This window comes from Canis lupus, chromosome 35 (genome assembly GCF_011100685.1).
Source record: "Canis lupus familiaris isolate Mischka breed German Shepherd chromosome 35, alternate assembly UU_Cfam_GSD_1.0, whole genome shotgun sequence".
Taxonomy (NCBI): domain Eukaryota; kingdom Metazoa; phylum Chordata; class Mammalia; order Carnivora; family Canidae; genus Canis; species Canis lupus.
The window spans coordinates 20,474,129-20,491,179 of NC_049256.1; the positions used below are offsets into that span (position 1 = coordinate 20,474,129).

The following is a 17,051-nucleotide window of genomic DNA, read 5'->3' on the forward strand; positions in this document are numbered from 1 at the left end:
CAGATTACAGTCTTCTCCTTTGAACCCTTGATGGGAAGGGCCAGCCTAAGATATTGAGCAATATCAGCCTTTTTGCTCATCAGGCTTAGAGACCAAGACACCACCTGATCTGAGAACTATGGAGAAGTTTCTTCCCCAAAGAAAGAAAAAAATAGGGGCCAGACAGGCAGAAACTATGGATGCTGCCCCCACAGCCCACTGCTTGGCTTCCTGACAGTTACTCCTATTATTTTTATATATACGTTTTCAGAAATTTAACAGTACAGCTGTTTCATTACAGAGGCACGACATCTTTGTTTGGGCTGAGGCTCTAAAATTAGCACATACTTGCTTTATAATAAAAGCTACCCTTAATAATGCCTCAGGAAGACGGCAGTGTGCATAATCTACGGAGCATCTCTCCTGTCCAGCCTTTACTCTTACCTAGACCAAATGGCTGGCCCCTCGACTGAGCACCAGCTAGAAGAGTTGCTTTACCAACAGGGGCCATGTAATATTGAAGGTCTGTTTATAAACAGAATAATTCACAGTTCAGGGAGATGGTTACACTAAGAGCAAACCAAAATTGAACAGACTGAGAGGTTATCTCTCTCTGCTCTGGTGTAAGCAGAGACCACCTGTACTGTTTAAAACCTCACATCTAGTTTTTTGGGTTTTTTTTTACCAAGCATTTGTGCTTGCCTTTGTTAAGGTAAGTATGGAAGTAGGGCTGCTCCATCAGAGATTGAAACATTTGGCCATTTCCCAAAAGAAAGTCCAGTTAGTATGCCCGTCCTCAGGTCTGGGACCTACAAGTACTAAGTGCTATGTGTTCCTCTCAAATCCAGTTCAGCACCTGCCCACAACACAGCAGAGGAACGGTCACTCACAGGATAGCCCACCAGAAACGTCTGTTCAGGAAAGGGAAATGACACAGTGATCACCTCCCAAAGCATGTCATGTCTCCCGCAGAAGAATTCCGGGCACTTGGAGACTTGGTAGGGATGTGACTGCTTCAGTTTCTACCCTTCAGGAGGATTTGCTGGGGCTGACCTTCCTCCACAGCTCATTTCTCCTTTGGTGTAGACGTACTGGCTTGATGATTGATTTCCTTAGAGGCCAAGCTATCACAGACCTTTGCTTTCTGGACTTCAGGATTCTCTGGCAGTAGAATTGACTTCAGGATCCAGTAGATTTTCTTTCTAGTATTAGGTTGGATCAACTATCCAAAGTCACACAACCTGCCTAGTCCTGGTCCTTGGAGTTAGATCTCTGTTTCTTAGCAACAGATCTCTGGGAATTTCCCTAGCCTACACCTTACTGCTTCCATAGGTCTTTCTTTGCCTCAGAGCAATTTGGAACACTAGCCTGGATGGGCAGATGAAAGTAATATGCGCCCACCCCACTGCGGCTGCTGGCCAGTGGGTGGTTCTTCATTGTGAGCATTCAGAGCGAGTATACAGACTTCCCGATTCAGGGGCCCAAGAGTTCTAAGTCCCAAGCTCTTTTTCCATGTGACTTCCTTCTGGGGACCTTCACATGGAGACAGTACAGCTCTGTATCCCTTGGATTGCTTTCTGTGGAGACAAAAGGCCTCCACGGCAAAGCTCTTGCCCGCTCTACTTTTAGGCAAGCCTCAAATGAAGCCTATCAGCAGTAATTTCCTGAAGGCCGCAAGAAGTGACCCACCCCCTCTGCCACTCTTGAATGAGGCTTGCCAGCTCCCCATGGCAGCGAGGCTCATCTTGACTCAGCCAGTTTCACAGACTGTCACTTGCAACACCACACTTCCATTTCCCCAGCTCAGAGAGCTTTAAGTAAAAAACAGATGTTATGGCCTAATGCAACTGAGAAGTCTGGGGGAAGACCAACCGTTGCCCCCAGCGTATGACCTGATTCAGAGTTTTGAATGTGAGCGTCAGACCCTCTCTCTCCACTTGGCCCTATCGAGCCTCCATTCTCGGGTGGCTTCTAGCTAAAGTCACCCTTACTGGGAAGGCACAACCCTTTCTTGCCAATAATTCCAGAAGAATTCTCGGGTTGGCCTTTGTTCACTCAACTTTGGTTGAAGTTAAGAAATTTGCTAAATGTCATTCCTAGGCCTTTAGAGTGAACTTCAGCTCAGCATTACCCAACAGAAAGATCACGTATGCCACAAATGCAAGCCACATAGTAAAAATATATATATAAGAGGAAACAGGTAAAGTTTCTATGTCATGAGGGATTACTTTGAAATTGTGCATCTCTTCATTAGAAGAATGTGCCCTAAGATAACCAAAAGACACATTGCCACATGGAGTGTCTAGTTGGTGCCACTCCTGTCTGAACACCCATCACACTGTACAGGTAGTATGCAACATTCACTTACCTGTCTCTCCTAGACTGTACGCACTAGGGAGACAGACACTCTCACCTGTCTTGCCTTACCTCTGTTCTCTAAGCCCAGTCACCAGGCCGTAGACACTTAGTGGATATTTTTTAAGTGAAGTTAAATTAAAAGCTTCGATGAAGGGGTGCCTTGGTGTCTCAGTTGGTTAAACGTCTGACTCTTGATATTGCCTCAGGTCATGATTTCAGGATTGCAAGGTTTAGCCCCCTGTCGGGCTCTGTGCTGGGCATGGAGCCTGCTTAGGACTCTCTCCCTTTGCCCTTCCTTACCTCTAAACACACACACACACACACAGCAACTTGGGTGAAGACTTCTCACGTGCCGGGCTTGATGACAAAAATGGAGACAGTAACACTAGTTGAAGCCCAAGATTGAGCATTTGCAATATTTGTTATTCTGATGAATGACCATTTGTAGTCTGTGACTAGCTGTGTTACTGTTTAATCACTCTTCCATTCAATATGAATATATATATATATTGAGAGAGAGAGAGAGAGAGAGAGTGATTGAATACCTGCAAAAACCCAGGCTCCATGCCAAGCCCTAGGTATACAGAGATAAATGGGAACCAGTCCCCGCCGTAAAGGAAATGAGAAACAGAAAAGTAAAATAACTTCTATGCAGTAAGTGTTCTAATACAAATAAACAGGGTTTCGGGGAGCACAAGGAAAGAGGTCTAACCCGGATCAGAGATGAAGGTAGGCGGCAAAGTTTCGCAGGGGAAAAGCGAATTCAGGTTCCGTGGTGCCTGCTGTCATCTGAGTGTCCCGCCTCATGCTGGCACATGTGTCAAGTCAATGAATGAGTGAACGACGTGGCTCCTGAGCCTCGTCCTAACGGACCTTGGTTGTGACCATCCGAGCCCAGACCGGGAGTCGGTGGCAGGGCGCGACGGGGTCCCGAGGGACGCGGAGCTGTCCCCAGCCCACGGCACTTGGCAGGGCCGCTCGCGAACAGCCCCACGTCTTGTGATCGCCCACGTGACCGGTGACGAGCGCTTGTGCTTTCACGTTGCAGGCAAAGCGAAGGCTGGAGCTGGGAGAAAGCGGTCATCAGTACCTCTCAGATGGCTTAAAAACCCCCAAGGGCAAAGGAAGAGCCACACTGCGAAGTCCAGATAGTCCAAAAAGTAAGGATCCTTTCATCTCGTACTCTCCTCGGTGTGGGCTTCCCACCTTTCAAAGCTTGTGGCCGAGGGGACGCCAAGGCGTGAATAATTTTGGCATGTTGTGTCCTTTTTCATTTCTTTCTGTGCCTGTCCAGAAAATAAATACGGTGTCTGTGCAGACACCCCACACACAAAACGTTAAGAGCCCCTCCGGTACCTGAATACTGACTCCGGGGGAGGCCCGTGTAAATGTGCATGGTGTCATTTTTCAACTCGGAATACAAGCTCGCTGGCACCATCCTATAATCAAGTTTATTAACTTTAACTTCCCTTAATGGACAGGACTTTTGAGGCCAGGCTAACCGGGAGTCGGTGATGTCTGGGCCAGCCTCGATCTTGGGCTCAGCAGAAGGCGGTGTAAGAATTGACCAAAACCCATACGCTGCAGCTAGTCTTTCTTTCCATCGATTATTTCTTTTGGGGGAGAGAGAGGGCGAGAAGTAGATTGGAAACAGCCAAATAGTCCTTCATGTCTCTGTCATTTAATGTAGACGCTAAATTAGACTTAGTTGCCCCCCTTTCATGGAGTTTGTGGGTTAGGCCAGCCACAAACCCTGTGTGATGCTCAGTGAAAGCCGAGACCCGCGTACCCTTGAGTCAGAATAAATGCAATATTGCACGAGGACATAACATTCAGGAGGGATGGGGCAATTTGAAAGAAAGACTGCTTAGGTATTCTTCATCCCCACGAAGCAGTACTTGGGAAAACGGGTGAATAGGCCATAGACACACACACAGACCATGGAGCCTGCAAAGCCAGTTGGGGTGTGTCTGTCTGAGTCCCCATCATGAAACACAGGAGAGATTCACAGCCTGGCCCCATCCGGTTAGGCTCCCTGCGTGCGGGTCCTTGGAGGACGTAGCAGGTTCTCATGCACTCAACAAATAATGTTGAGCACCTACTATGTGCAGAGATGGTTCACGAGACCCAGGGAGTAGGGGAAGCCAAAGTAGAAGCCACTGAGAAACTCACAGCAAAACGCTTTAATCGAATAGGAATTTGTGCTATCCCTTCCTTTTCTAATAGGGCCATTTCAGAGCTTTCTGTAACTTACCCAAACAACAGCAGCGGCTTTGCTTGGACACTAATACCTGGGCTGCAGTGGGAAAGACGGCTTGCCTACCTGCAAAGAAACCCTTCATTTCTTTACCTTTCCCCCTGTCCCTCCCCTCCCCACCCGCTCGGCTTTTGTTTTTCTTTAAGCTCCAAAATCTCCCTCAGAAAAAACACGGTATGACACATCACTTGGTCTGCTCACCAAGAAGTTCATTCAGCTGCTGAGCCAGTCCCCTGATGGGGTCTTGGATTTGAACAAGGCAGCGGAGGTGCTGAAAGTGCAAAAGAGAAGAATCTACGACATCACCAACGTGCTGGAAGGCATCCACCTCATTAAGAAGAAGTCGAAAAACAACGTGCAGTGGATGTAAGTACAGGCCATGACCCCCGGTCCCAGATTTCATGCTCCCACCTGTGCTCCATCTCCAAGGCTTCCTCCTCTCTGCCCTCAGCTCCTTAGCCAGACGTTCAGAGTCTCCTTACACACAGGCCTTCTATTTAGACACTGTCGGAGACCAAAAGGTCGTTACATTTGATTAGCCTCAAGCAAGGGGATCGCTTGGGGATCCAAGGGGATTCAGTAGGGGGCCGTGCCGTTCGTCTGCTGCTGTGGTGCCCAGGTGTATGTCTGTGGCTTGTCTCTAACAAGGGTTTGGAAAGGCACTATAGCTGTGCATTAACACCTCCGTGTATGTGCCCCGTTGCCACGTATCTTTATCCATGGCTCTAATAGCAGGTCAGCTCACTTTCTGGGTAAACTGAGGCAAGGCTTAGCTGCCTCGGTTCCTCCTGGAAGCAGGGGTGATAACACCTGTCACCCGTACACCCACACATGCAGTTCGGTGTATGGTTAATTTCGTTTGTGAGTTATGGATGGAGCACCAGAACAGCCAGTATTTTAGAAGGAACTCTGAAAGCACAGTGAGAAGGAACAGATCTGTTGTAGGGTAGCTTTGGGGAAAAAAAAAAATACTACCTCAAACATAAGATGAGCAGGTAACTTTTTGTACTCTTGGAATTTTGTGACGATTCAGTGACCCATTTGGCCTGTGGTTTGGAGAAACCTGTTAGATATTGGTCTTTGTTCTTGCGTACAGCACACAGATCTCTTCCCTTAACCTCCTTTTCCTTTTTGGTGGTTGGCGTAAGACCCTCAGAAACACATAGGTCTTTTTGTGCTTCCCGGGTGATATTTTGTTGAATTTTGAATCATTCTTCATCTTTTCTCTTTTCTTTCAGATTTTTCTATCTTTCTCTATCTCTCTATCCTTTCTTCCCCTTGGTTTTTCTTTTTTCCCCTGAGAGGCATGTGGCAGGGAGTAGCGCTTCCGTGTGCTCTTTGAATTTGAGCCTTCTGAAGAAAGGGGCCTTCTCTAGAGGAGGGAAACCTGAAAACTTAACAGCGTTGGAGTTTTTTTGTGTCCCTTCTGCCCCCACTTAATTTCTCTGGTGTGAAAGGTGAAGGAGTGTGGGACAAAAATATGTACATATAAATGTTCTGATGTTAACACTTGGCTAACAGGCAGTCAAGAGGGGACACTTTACTCATGCCTTCCCTTCCACCCTCTCCCCATTGTCATGTCGTCCCCCACCCCCACCCCCGCCGAGTATCCACGAAGAGTCTGTGTTTGGGTTTCCAGGGGCTGCAGTCTGTCTGAGGATGGGGGCATGCTGGCCCAGTGTCAAGGCCTCTCAAAGGAAGTGACCGAGCTCAGCCAGGAAGAGAAGAAATTAGATGAACTGATCCAAAGCTGCACCCTGGACCTCAAGCTGCTAACCGAGGATTCAGAGAATCAAAGATATCCTTTGTGCCACCTGTTCCTTGGGGGGTTAGTGCCTTCTAGAATAGATCCAGAGTTGACTGGCTGACTCTTACTCACAGGTAGACTTCTACTCTGGTTTCACATGCGTGCATGTGAGTGTGTATGTGTGTGTAAATCCACCTATCTGTCTTAGAACTCAGTATTTATGGAAAAATAGTCACTGGACTGTGTCCTCTCATGCCTGTTTTGGTAGCCAGGTGGGAACTGTTTTTGTTGTTGTTTGAAGCATGTTATTCATGTGTGGTTGGGACATACGGATACACTCCTAGTGTAAGGCGGCACTATTCTAAGATCTGTAAGGTGTCAGTGTTAATATTAATGACAACATTTAGCAGATTCCTCTTTGTCTCCCCAGATTTTTGGTGGGTGTTAGCTGTCAGTGTTGGGGTTCTCACATTCTATTTTCTTTTCATCAGATATTGGAGCAATTGGAATTTGTTGCATCTGTCTGAGCTATAGCTGAAAGAATGAAGAGTATAGGAAAATCATTCTGTAACTTCCTCCATGCCCTAATGCTGATTCACGACACCAAAAACTGATTTCAGAAGTAAACCCCCTCCACTCCCCACCCCCCCGCCAAAGCCTGAGACATCTCAGTTTATCCACAGACATTGGTCCCTGGAAATACAAATTTTAAAAGCCAGTTCTTGTCAACTGGCTGACAATATGTTGGCCATCACAGGAAAACTCACTGTTCATCATCCCACTTCCGAACAAAAAGGGAGGAGGATTACTTCATTATGTTGACAAGAAGATTTTGCAATATTCCCAGTTCCAAGTAGAAGACAAAGCCCATATTTAATTTGTGTCACCCACTTCTGATTATTCCACATTATCTTTTATGTCTTCTAGGCTTTCCCTTGGAGGTTATGGAGACATTTATTTTCCAATTCAGGCAATTTTTTGAAATTACAACTGTTCATTTTCTGTTGACCACAGGATTGATCTTGTTCCGCTGATGATTAGTGAGGTGGAGAAGAGGTGTGGTGATTTGAACCCCCAGTGGCAGATAGAGTGGGTTTACAGGGGAAGAAACAAAAATAGCTCTAGTGGGGCTATTTCATTCACTGTTTAGCTGGGGGCCCCCCGTGGAGGACGAGACGGGGTGGTTATACATGATTGGCAGCTCTCTGGAACGGGTAGCTCATAGCATAGTCACCGACATTAGCTTTCTCTGGGGCCTTTGTTGCAGAAACTGAAAGCTTCCTTGCAGGGAGCTGCTAACCCAAAAAGCAAATTCAAGAGGGAGCCACAGTGGAAGTACTTTTAAGTTTGTAAGATTAGAAAATATGTTTGCACAATTTATTTCAATTCACCATTCAGTTCCGAATATGGTTCAGCTTGTTCACAAATGTGTTGAAATTTTCCTTCCTACAGCATGTTGAGTAATCATAGATGAGTTTTTATTTTAGTAAGTTCTTGTCACGTCGGTTTTTTACAGTGGGTTATGGGGTAAGTACATGGTTATCAGCTTCCCCAGTGTTCTCAGTAAAAACTCAGAACTGTCAAGTCTCATATGAAGGCAACAGTTGGCTTCCTCGATGAGATAAATGGTGACCTAAGACCCAGACTCCTGCATGAGCTATCCTACCAAGCTCAGCACCGAATTAACTATCATCTCAACCATTAAGACTTAAAGAAGATAGTCTGTGATAGATGTACCTAAAGTATATACAGATTTAGGATGAATATGCTTGTTTTTCTTCCCAGTAGGTTCATAGCTTTCTTCAGTTTCTAATTAAAAGCCACTGTTCTAAGAGACATCATTTCCTTCTAAATCTCTAAACCCTATTTCTCTATTAAACGTGTTAGATCACAAACTCTATTTGCTATATTATATTACCTGCAGAAATGCCTTCATTGAGTGGTAATTTGCTGTTTTATCTGAGGCATTTTTTGTGGGTTAACATAAAATACGCAACAGGCTGAAGACCTTGTACTTTAATTATGTTACTCCATGTGTCTTAGAGAAGAGAGCTATGTGACTCTTATAAGAGAGCTATCTGAGCTCTTTTAGTGCCAAATAAAAACTTGTCTCTCCAGGCAAGCTTGCATGAATACTTTTTATCATATAACAAGTACCATATTCTTTTATGATACCCTCTTAGCCTCGGCTGCCAGGACACTTAAAAGAATTATTCAGTGCTCAGAAGTCATGACCAAGGTTACTGAATACTGTTTCACTCTCTTTTCCTGTGACGATGTTTCTCAAATTAATTCAGGTTGCAAAGCACTTGGAAGTTGCTTTCCCTCCCTATGAACACTGAAATATTGATAGTAATATCATACAAGGGATAATTTTTCTAACAGAGAAATCGGTAGGCAGTATCAAATCACAACCAGCTGGGGTGCCCTTAAGAAAACAAGCTGTCAAAAGAAAAAAAAGAAAGAAAGAAAACAAGCTGTCTGTCTGACCAGTCTTCTGAGTTCCTCCACCAATATATCTGTTTGCTACTCACAAATATTCACTTCGTAATGGTCAAGTAGGAGATAGAAGTTATTGTAGTCCCAAAAAATATATGGGCAATCGAGCTTACTTTTTTTTATTTTCCTGTAAATTGGGCTCTGCCGTCATTCAATTTGAGTGACAAAACACTTCACCAGAGTTCACATAATGTCCATGTGAAAATCCCTGACCAAACTGGGTTTTGGTGTTCTTTTGATAGTTCAACTATCTGTTTCCATGTTTAACATTTTAAATCGCCACGGACTTTTTAGAAATTGGTAGGAGAAAGCTATGCATTTGTCCTGTTGTTTAGAATATCAGCCCCAGGAAAGAAGATTTGCAAGAGGTCTCATATACCTAAAGATCAAGACAAAGAGATGGATATATTCCTAGAAGTCATAAAATACTTGAAAATTTTTCCATGCATCTTCTAAATGGTTACATGTGAGGTAATTCATTGGAACATTTCCTTAACACTCACTACGTTAGCTTATGTTACATATCAAGATATTCGAAAAATTAGTGGCCTTAAAGACCAAACTGTTATAGTTGTCAAAGCCCCTCCAGAAACAAGACTTGAAGTGCCTGACCCAATAGAGGTAAGGAGATAACGTCTTTGTTCATTTTCAGAGAACTTTTCGGAATGCCTGGAGTTAAAGAATCATTGATGCCTGGTCAAAGTGTGTATCCTCCTAAACACTTGATTGTTCTTTCCCATCCATTTTACTTAATCCAAATTTCAAAAACATCTCAACAGTTCAGTATGTATTGAGTGTCCCAAAAATCTAATTTTAACATAGCGGAGCATTGAGCTCAGAGTAGGGTGCCCTGTCCCTCTGGTAATTCTCTTTCTCATAATTTGGTGTCTGGCAGTTCTGATTGATTTGAACTGTTGGGGAATTTTATGTTGATTGTCCTGGATATGATCCCCACCGGGAACAGAGACATAAATGTTTTAAAGCATCTCCCGAACTTAAAAAAAAAAAAAAGAGTATCTCCCTAACTTATCTTAGCACATTTTAAGAATTTATCTTTTAGAACATATTTACTTCTAAGAAATCACATACCACTTTGGCTGAATTGATAGGCTCAAATATTATGAGAAAGTAGGGAGCATATTTTTGTGATTGGTTGCAGATAATCTTTGCTAACATAAGGCCTGGGCTGTAACTGTAAGATAAAGAAATGTAGCAAAAAAAAAAAAAAAAAAAAAAAAAAAGAAATACATAGAAAATAAAAAGAGAATGAGATTCACAAGCTCGCATCTAGGGTAGAGTTCTCACCTTAAATGATAATAATAGCTCTATGACCCAGATGAAGGATTTTAAATGTTAGTGTGCTGCATTCTCTTATTGAACTCTGCTTATAGCACTTAAGAATACTGTTCATCCAGTGGTTATTAAAGTTCACATAAAAAAAGCCCCACCATAAAGGAATAGCAGCTTGGAAATACTGTATTTGGAACACTTAAAGGACCTTTTAATAGTTTACATAGAAGGAATATATTTAAAGAACACAATTCACCTCCTCTAGGGCCAGGGTCAGCAAACTTTTTCTGTAAAGGACCAGATAGTAAATATTTTTGGTTTTGTGAACTGTAAATCTCTGTTGGGACTACTCAACCACACAACTCTGCCATTTGAGCATGAGAAAAAAAAAAAAAATCAGAGGCAATCCATAAACAGTGGGAATGTGCATGATTCTATGCCAATAAACTTTATTTACAAAGCCAGTTGATGGACCGGATGTGGCCCTCTGGCTGCAGTTTGTTGGCCCCTGCTCTAGAGGATGCCAGTCATCAATTGATGGAGGGGTAGGGAGGCGACCAATGAAGAAACAAAATGAACAATGAAAATTACCTTCCATTTTTAGATGAAAATGACTATAGCTTTCATTTCTCAGTTTGAACTTGTCTCACTTCTTCTGTCGATAGAGCCTACAAATACATTTGGCAAGTACCCAAGGGCCCATTGAGGTTTATTTGTGTCCAGAAGAGACAGAAACACACAGTCCAATGAAAACAACCAACCAAGACCACAATGGGAATATCCCGAAACCCCCTTCCAAAGGTAAAAATTCCACTTTTGTCATTTGGAAACTGTATTAAAAATGAAGGTGACCACAAGGACCCGGTGTCAGAACCACATGCGTTGGCAAGAAACAAAAACTTCTGTTTTTGAACGTTATGAAGGTAGCTTGCTTATTTATTTATTTATTTATTTATTTATTTATTTATTTATTTATTATAGGCATTCTGACTAGTTACCGAATCAGATAATGAACTTGAGCCAATGACTCCTCCACCCACAGATGGTGTCCCTTGGGTTTGGGCTATGGGCAGACAGTGTTTTCAAAAACCAGCTCCAATGTGGGGTGAAGCTGTGGGCTGTCTGGGTGAAACCTCAGCTACACTGGGCCACTCACCTCCACATTATGCTGCACAGATCACATTAGAGAGGGAAAGGGCAGGGTTTGGAGAGAAGAGCCTTTTGTCAAAGAAGTTGTGACTTAACTCCTCCTCTCGCCGCCCCGCAGTGTCATGGGGGACAAGATGTGGGAGGGAAACCCCAGGAGTATCTGAGTTCTCCCCCTTTTTGCAAGGTTCAGACTGGGGCTCTGTATTTAATTCCCCTACCTCTCCCCCCCGCCCCCCAGGTCTCCCAGTACAGCGGCAAGAATCAACAATTTAAGTGACTCGGGACTGTTCTAGAGTAGTAAAAATGTATAATGAGCACAGCCCCTGAGATGGTCGAACTTTTTTGCACTGTAGAAATTCAAAGCAGATAGGGTTTATTATTCATTTTTTAGAAGGATCTTGCTCAAAAAAGGCTGAATTAAAAATAAGTGAGTCCCTACTAGGAAGCCAGCTTTTCAGTATGTATGTTTTGTTTTGTTTTCCTTTAAATAGTGGCTGGCTGATAGCAGAGACAAGTGTTTGAACTTGCTAGTCTCTAATCTTTTTTTTTTTTTTTTTAAGATTTTTTATTTACTTATTTGACAGACAGAGAGGGAGAGAGAGAGCGCAGGCAGGTAGAGGGAAAAGGAGAAGCAGGATCCCTACTGAGCAGAGAGCCTGACAGGGGGCAGGACCCCAGGATCTGAGCCGAAGGCAGACGCTTAACGTACTGAGTCACCCAGGCACACCTAGTCTCTAATCTTTGAAGCGATTTGTATTCTTGTTTGTGAACAGTAAGCGTTTCAAAGTTGAGTGAGTTAGAAAGGCTGCCAGTCGCTGTGAACAGTTAGCCCGAGACGGTCTGGATCGTAGTGCCGTCTGATGATCCTTAGCAGAGGGTGCATGCTTTCATAGCAGCAGCTTGCGGATTCTTCCAAAAGATTGATTTTGATTTTCCCCTAACTTATTTTTTGGTTTCCTCCAATTTTTATTCTTTCCCTTCCAGACTTGGCTTCAACCAACTCAGGACATAGCGATTGTTCAATTTCTATGGCAAACCTTTCTCCTTTGGCCTCCCCAGCCAACCTCTTACAGCAGACTGAGGACCAAATTCCTTCCAACTTAGAAGGACCATTTGTGAACTTACTGCCTCCCCTGCTCCAAGAAGACTATCTCCTAAGCCTTGGGGAGGAAGAAGGCATCAGTGATCTCTTTGATGCTTATGATTTGGAAAAGCTCCCACTGGTGGAAGACTTTATGTGTAGTTGATTATGCTTTGTGTGAACTCCCCTTATAAACCAATATTTTTTTATTATGGAACCAGAACATCTGTCATGCAGTGTTGTCCCTTCCTACCTTCTTCCTCCGAGATAGTATCATGAAGTAAACTACAAACTTCAGAACAAAGCTGACATTTTAATGAATTTAAAAAAAAATTTTTTTTTTTTTTTTTTTTGTCTACACGCACAGTTGCAGGCTCCCTTGGGAAAGCCCTGCTTTGCCCCAGGCTCCAAAAATCTCCTGGATGAGTCAGCAAGTGAGAAAATGTGCAATCAGGTGTCTCTCACCCGTATTTTTCTTCCCTCCCTCCCGGATTGGCTTGCTGTGCCTGACGGATGGGCTGTAGAATGGGGTCTGGCCACCTGGCCCACTCAAAAAACAGCAATCTTCCTTAATAGCATTTCAAGCCGTGCCTTCTCCGCGGAATGCATGTCTTTGGGGTCTGCTAATATGGAATGGAACGGCAGGAACTGTAAACTTGACGTCATGCAAAAGAATGAAATGGATTTCTTCAGCTCTTCTTAGGAATATTTAAATTACTGTCATAATTCAGTGTAAGCTATGGACCTCGTGTCCCGCCAGGAGGTCAAGAGAACCTGCACAGCCTTTCAGATGAAGAACCTGTTTGCCGACATTTGTTGCAGGTACAGAAGAACCGGTAGAGTTCTGCTACTCGAAGCTGTTGTGGATTTTCCTGTCTCCATTAACCACTCCCAATCCCCTGCCCCCAACGTATTTGTAAGTTTAAAGTTGATTTGTAGCAAATGCTTACTTAGGAGTTTTCTGTGGATTGTTTTAGCCTTTTTTTTTTTTTTTTTTTTAGCTGCCATTTAAGCATTCCTGTGGCACCCAGCACCATTTCAATTTAATTGTTTACTTTGAAACGGTTTTTGCTAATTCAAATTATTTCAGCAGAGGTAGAGGACCTCTACTGATCAGAGCATCTAAACGTGTGTGATCCAAGGTTTAACAGCCTCTGCAAGAACCATTGCCCCGTCTCGCTTCCTTTCCCAGGACGGGGAGCTTGGAGCCAGTCGGTCCTGGGGCTCGCGGACATGGGTGGCCCATCTGAGAGGAGAACCAGGTCAGATGACATAGCAGTCCCAAGGAGCAGCAGGTGTGGATCCCTCCGTCCTTGGGCTTCCTGGCCCCGTGACCGGGGCAAGGGCTCTCTTACACTGCACTCAGGGAGACCACTTCTCAGGATGGGGTCAGATAGAGAGGCCTCGGGGGACAAAGACATCCCCACCGTGTGAGTGGCATTCTGTCAGTGGCATTTACTCAAAAGCTGGTGAGAACAGGGCGCTCCCACTGCGTCAGGGGCTACAATCGTCCTGGCCCAGAACCCCCATTCCCCTTCCTCTGTGAAGGAGTAAGCTGGACCAAGGGAAGTCTGGACATGGAAAAAGAAGTGATAGAATGCCAGGGCATCTCCCTCTTTACTCTTCAGGAATGGTGTCCCCCAGTCGGAGGCTTCATGTCAGCTGCACATCCTACCAGTCGTGTCCAGGAATGGCTTGCCCACTGGCCCCGGGGAGAGCCCCTTCTCTTGCTGGGCACATGGCATGGTACCTCAGATCCATTCCTTGGATCCTGAAGACTGCAGGAATGAGGGAGTCATGTTAAAGAAAAAACAAACAAACAAACAAACAAAAAAACCACAAACCTCAAAACGAAACAGTTAAATTGAAATGCTATGTGCCTGACACAGTAGCACTCGATTCTCGATTCGTGTGTTTAATTGAATCGAAAATATCCCTTAGGAAAAACACAAAACAAAACCACGAAAGCCCCAGCCAGTTTACTCTAGGTAGATTTCCACAATATGCAAAGTGGTGGTGGGGTCAAAACAAATGACACCAGCACTTTAAACTATTTGTGTGGGTATGCGTGGGTGTATGTTTGGGAAGAAAAACAAAGGTGCAGATTATCCTCCTTTTTCTTCTTTGGCCTCCTCCATCCCAGCCTCCTCCCTCACACACACTGGATTTGGTACAAATAGCAGTGTGGTCTGTGATGAAGCATTGGGGTGGGGGAGGGAGGGGGAGCTTTGTGTCAAGTGCCTACTGGAAATGCACTGTGGGGTTTTTTCCTGTACGGGAAACCGTTTATGCCAAGCTTTTCCCCATTTCCCATATTTATCTCATCTGGTTAGCTGCCTCTGCTTCCAGCTTTGTATGATTCTCTTTGCCAGCTTGCACAAAGCTGATTTTTTTCCAAAGTCTAAAGACTGAGCTCACCTGGCTAGGTTGTTGTGTGTGCTGTTGGCTTTCTTGTTAAGCCTTTTCGTCCTGTAATAATGCCGTATTTATTGTTTGAAAAATGAAAGGAATACTAATACTAATAAGTTTTAAAAGTTCCTTCATGCATAAGATTTTTCCAGTTAGTGGGCTGAACTGGTGTGCATCAATGAGATGTCCATGCTGTATTCTGTTTGCATTTACCCATTTTTCTTTCTGATATAGTATCTGGCACACAAAGTGGGTTAGTACTACAGTATTTGTGTTACTTTAAGTACGAAGTATGCAGGTTTTCTGGTACCACTGAGTTGCTGCTATTAATGCTCACACATGAAATGGCTAAAAGTTACAAGTGTGCGAATTATGACTGCGTGAGCCTTACAAAATTAAGTGTATAAAGGGCAACACATGAGCTGTCAAACAGTGTTAGGTGTGTGTTCATATGTACAGATCTGTGCATAGCGATTGTTTTATTTAAGTTGATATGTAGTCTACTCACACTTTCATTATCTAGCAATTTTGTACAAAAAAAAATAGCAATTAATTTGTAAACACTGCCAGAATATTTTCTAGCTGGTTTGTAATTTTTTAAGAGTGTTCTATTTTGTTTCTGTTTTGTTGTTGTTGTTGTTGTGGTTCTTGTTTCCGTTTTTTGTTGTTTAAGTGTAGATCTGTAAATAAAGCTGCAGTATTTAAAGCTTTAGCTTTCAGGAAAAAGAAAGAACTCGATGTGTGCATGACAGCCTGTGTGTGAGAGGAGGGATTTGAAGGAACACGGATTGCAAGAGTGAGTCGGGTGGCAATAGTCAGATTGTGGGAATTTCTTTTCCTATGGGGTACGTGATTTTGTCAAAAGGAAGTATTTCTCCCAAAATTGGGAGTAGGCAAACTACTAATCGGTTTAGCTTTGTGTTGTATGCTAGTTTAAAAAAGAAAATATGTAATATAATGTAAAAAAAAAAAAAGCTTTTATGATGGATTTTGTAAATAGATTTGTTACAGGGTAACCTGTTCTCTAGCTGTGATCTTACCACTTAAAATGGGTGTAATTTGAATAAATTTTGTATGGTAAAGGATCAATAAAATGATTTTTTTTAAGAGTTCAGACTTGTAAATGGCTTTTCTTAAAAGAATAGCTTCCATTCCTATATTAACGTCATTCTTAAAGACCTGCTTTACCATGGGCAAGGGTTGCCCCAAAGCTTAAGAACATCACCCCCCTTGCCCTTTACATGGGGCTTCAGCACCACTGGACAGATATCAGATGATCAACTGTGGGGTACTTGGCATTTTGAGAAACAGAACTTGCCATATCTCTGACCGCCTGCAAAATCCACTTTCAGATATTGAAGGATTTTTATGCCACGTGGCAAGTCAAATTGTAATTTTCATAACGAATTACAAAAGCCAAAAAATTTTAATTCTCGAGATGGGTAATTACCTCCCTTGTCCTAGATTCTGTGTTTCTTGTAATGCCACGTATGAGCAGCTTAGGATTTTTGGATGGCCATCTCATACTCTTTAACTCTGAACTCATCATCTAAAATTCCAACATATTATGTATTGTACATACACACACACAATCAAATGATCAATACAAGGGTATAGAGTGCAAAAACAAAACCAGCCCTGGCATCCCCCTAACCTATTCACCCTAAAGGAAACCACCATTCTCGTTTTTCTCATGTGTATGCTTCCAGTCCAGTTGTTTTCCAGACATACACGTGTGTGTGTGTGTGTATGTGCACGTATATAATCCTACCATGTACACTCATCTGCAGGTCTTTATTTTTCTCACTATAATTTGGACATCTCTCCATGTTCGTATTCAACAGACCATGTTGACTCTCTTCAAAGGCTGCATAGCATTCCAATGATTAAAACTTTATTTAATAATTTATTTTACATAGGCAATTTTCTGTTTTCTTTTTTCTTTAAGATTTATTTGGTTGAGAAAGAGAGCACAAGAAGGGGGAGCAGCAGGCAAAGGGAGAAGCAGACTCCCTGCAGAGCAGGGAGCCCAATGAGATGCTCCATCCCAGGACCCCGAGATCATGGCCTGAGCTGAAGGCAAATGCTTAACCAACTGAACCACGTAGGCGCTCCTAGGTTATTTTCTACTTGAGAGATGTGTGATGTTTTGCTATAAAAAATAAATAAGCTTTATTGAATGCTTATATCATGCCGGATACTATTTCTTTTTATTTTTTTTTTATTTTTTTTTTTAAGATTTATTTATTTATTCATGAGACTAGACAGAGGCAGAGACACAG

The 17,051-nt window shown here is 43.3% G+C and overlaps 1 protein-coding gene across 1 annotated transcript in view; it reads left to right on the forward strand.

Moving 5' to 3' along the window:
- Window positions 1-15,881, forward strand: part of E2F3 (E2F transcription factor 3) — a 74,002-nt gene extending 58,121 nt beyond the window's left edge. Inside the window, exons 2-7 of the mRNA XM_038584265.1 lie at window positions 3,386-3,497; window positions 4,759-4,960; window positions 6,234-6,392; window positions 9,347-9,461; window positions 10,796-10,931; window positions 12,264-15,881. Coding sequence (XP_038440193.1) covers window positions 3,386-3,497; window positions 4,759-4,960; window positions 6,234-6,392; window positions 9,347-9,461; window positions 10,796-10,931; window positions 12,264-12,526 — 987 coding nt within the window. The 3' untranslated portion in view covers window positions 12,527-15,881. The remainder of the gene's footprint in view (window positions 1-3,385; window positions 3,498-4,758; window positions 4,961-6,233; window positions 6,393-9,346; window positions 9,462-10,795; window positions 10,932-12,263) is intronic.
- Window positions 15,882-17,051: the final 1,170 nt, after the last annotated feature.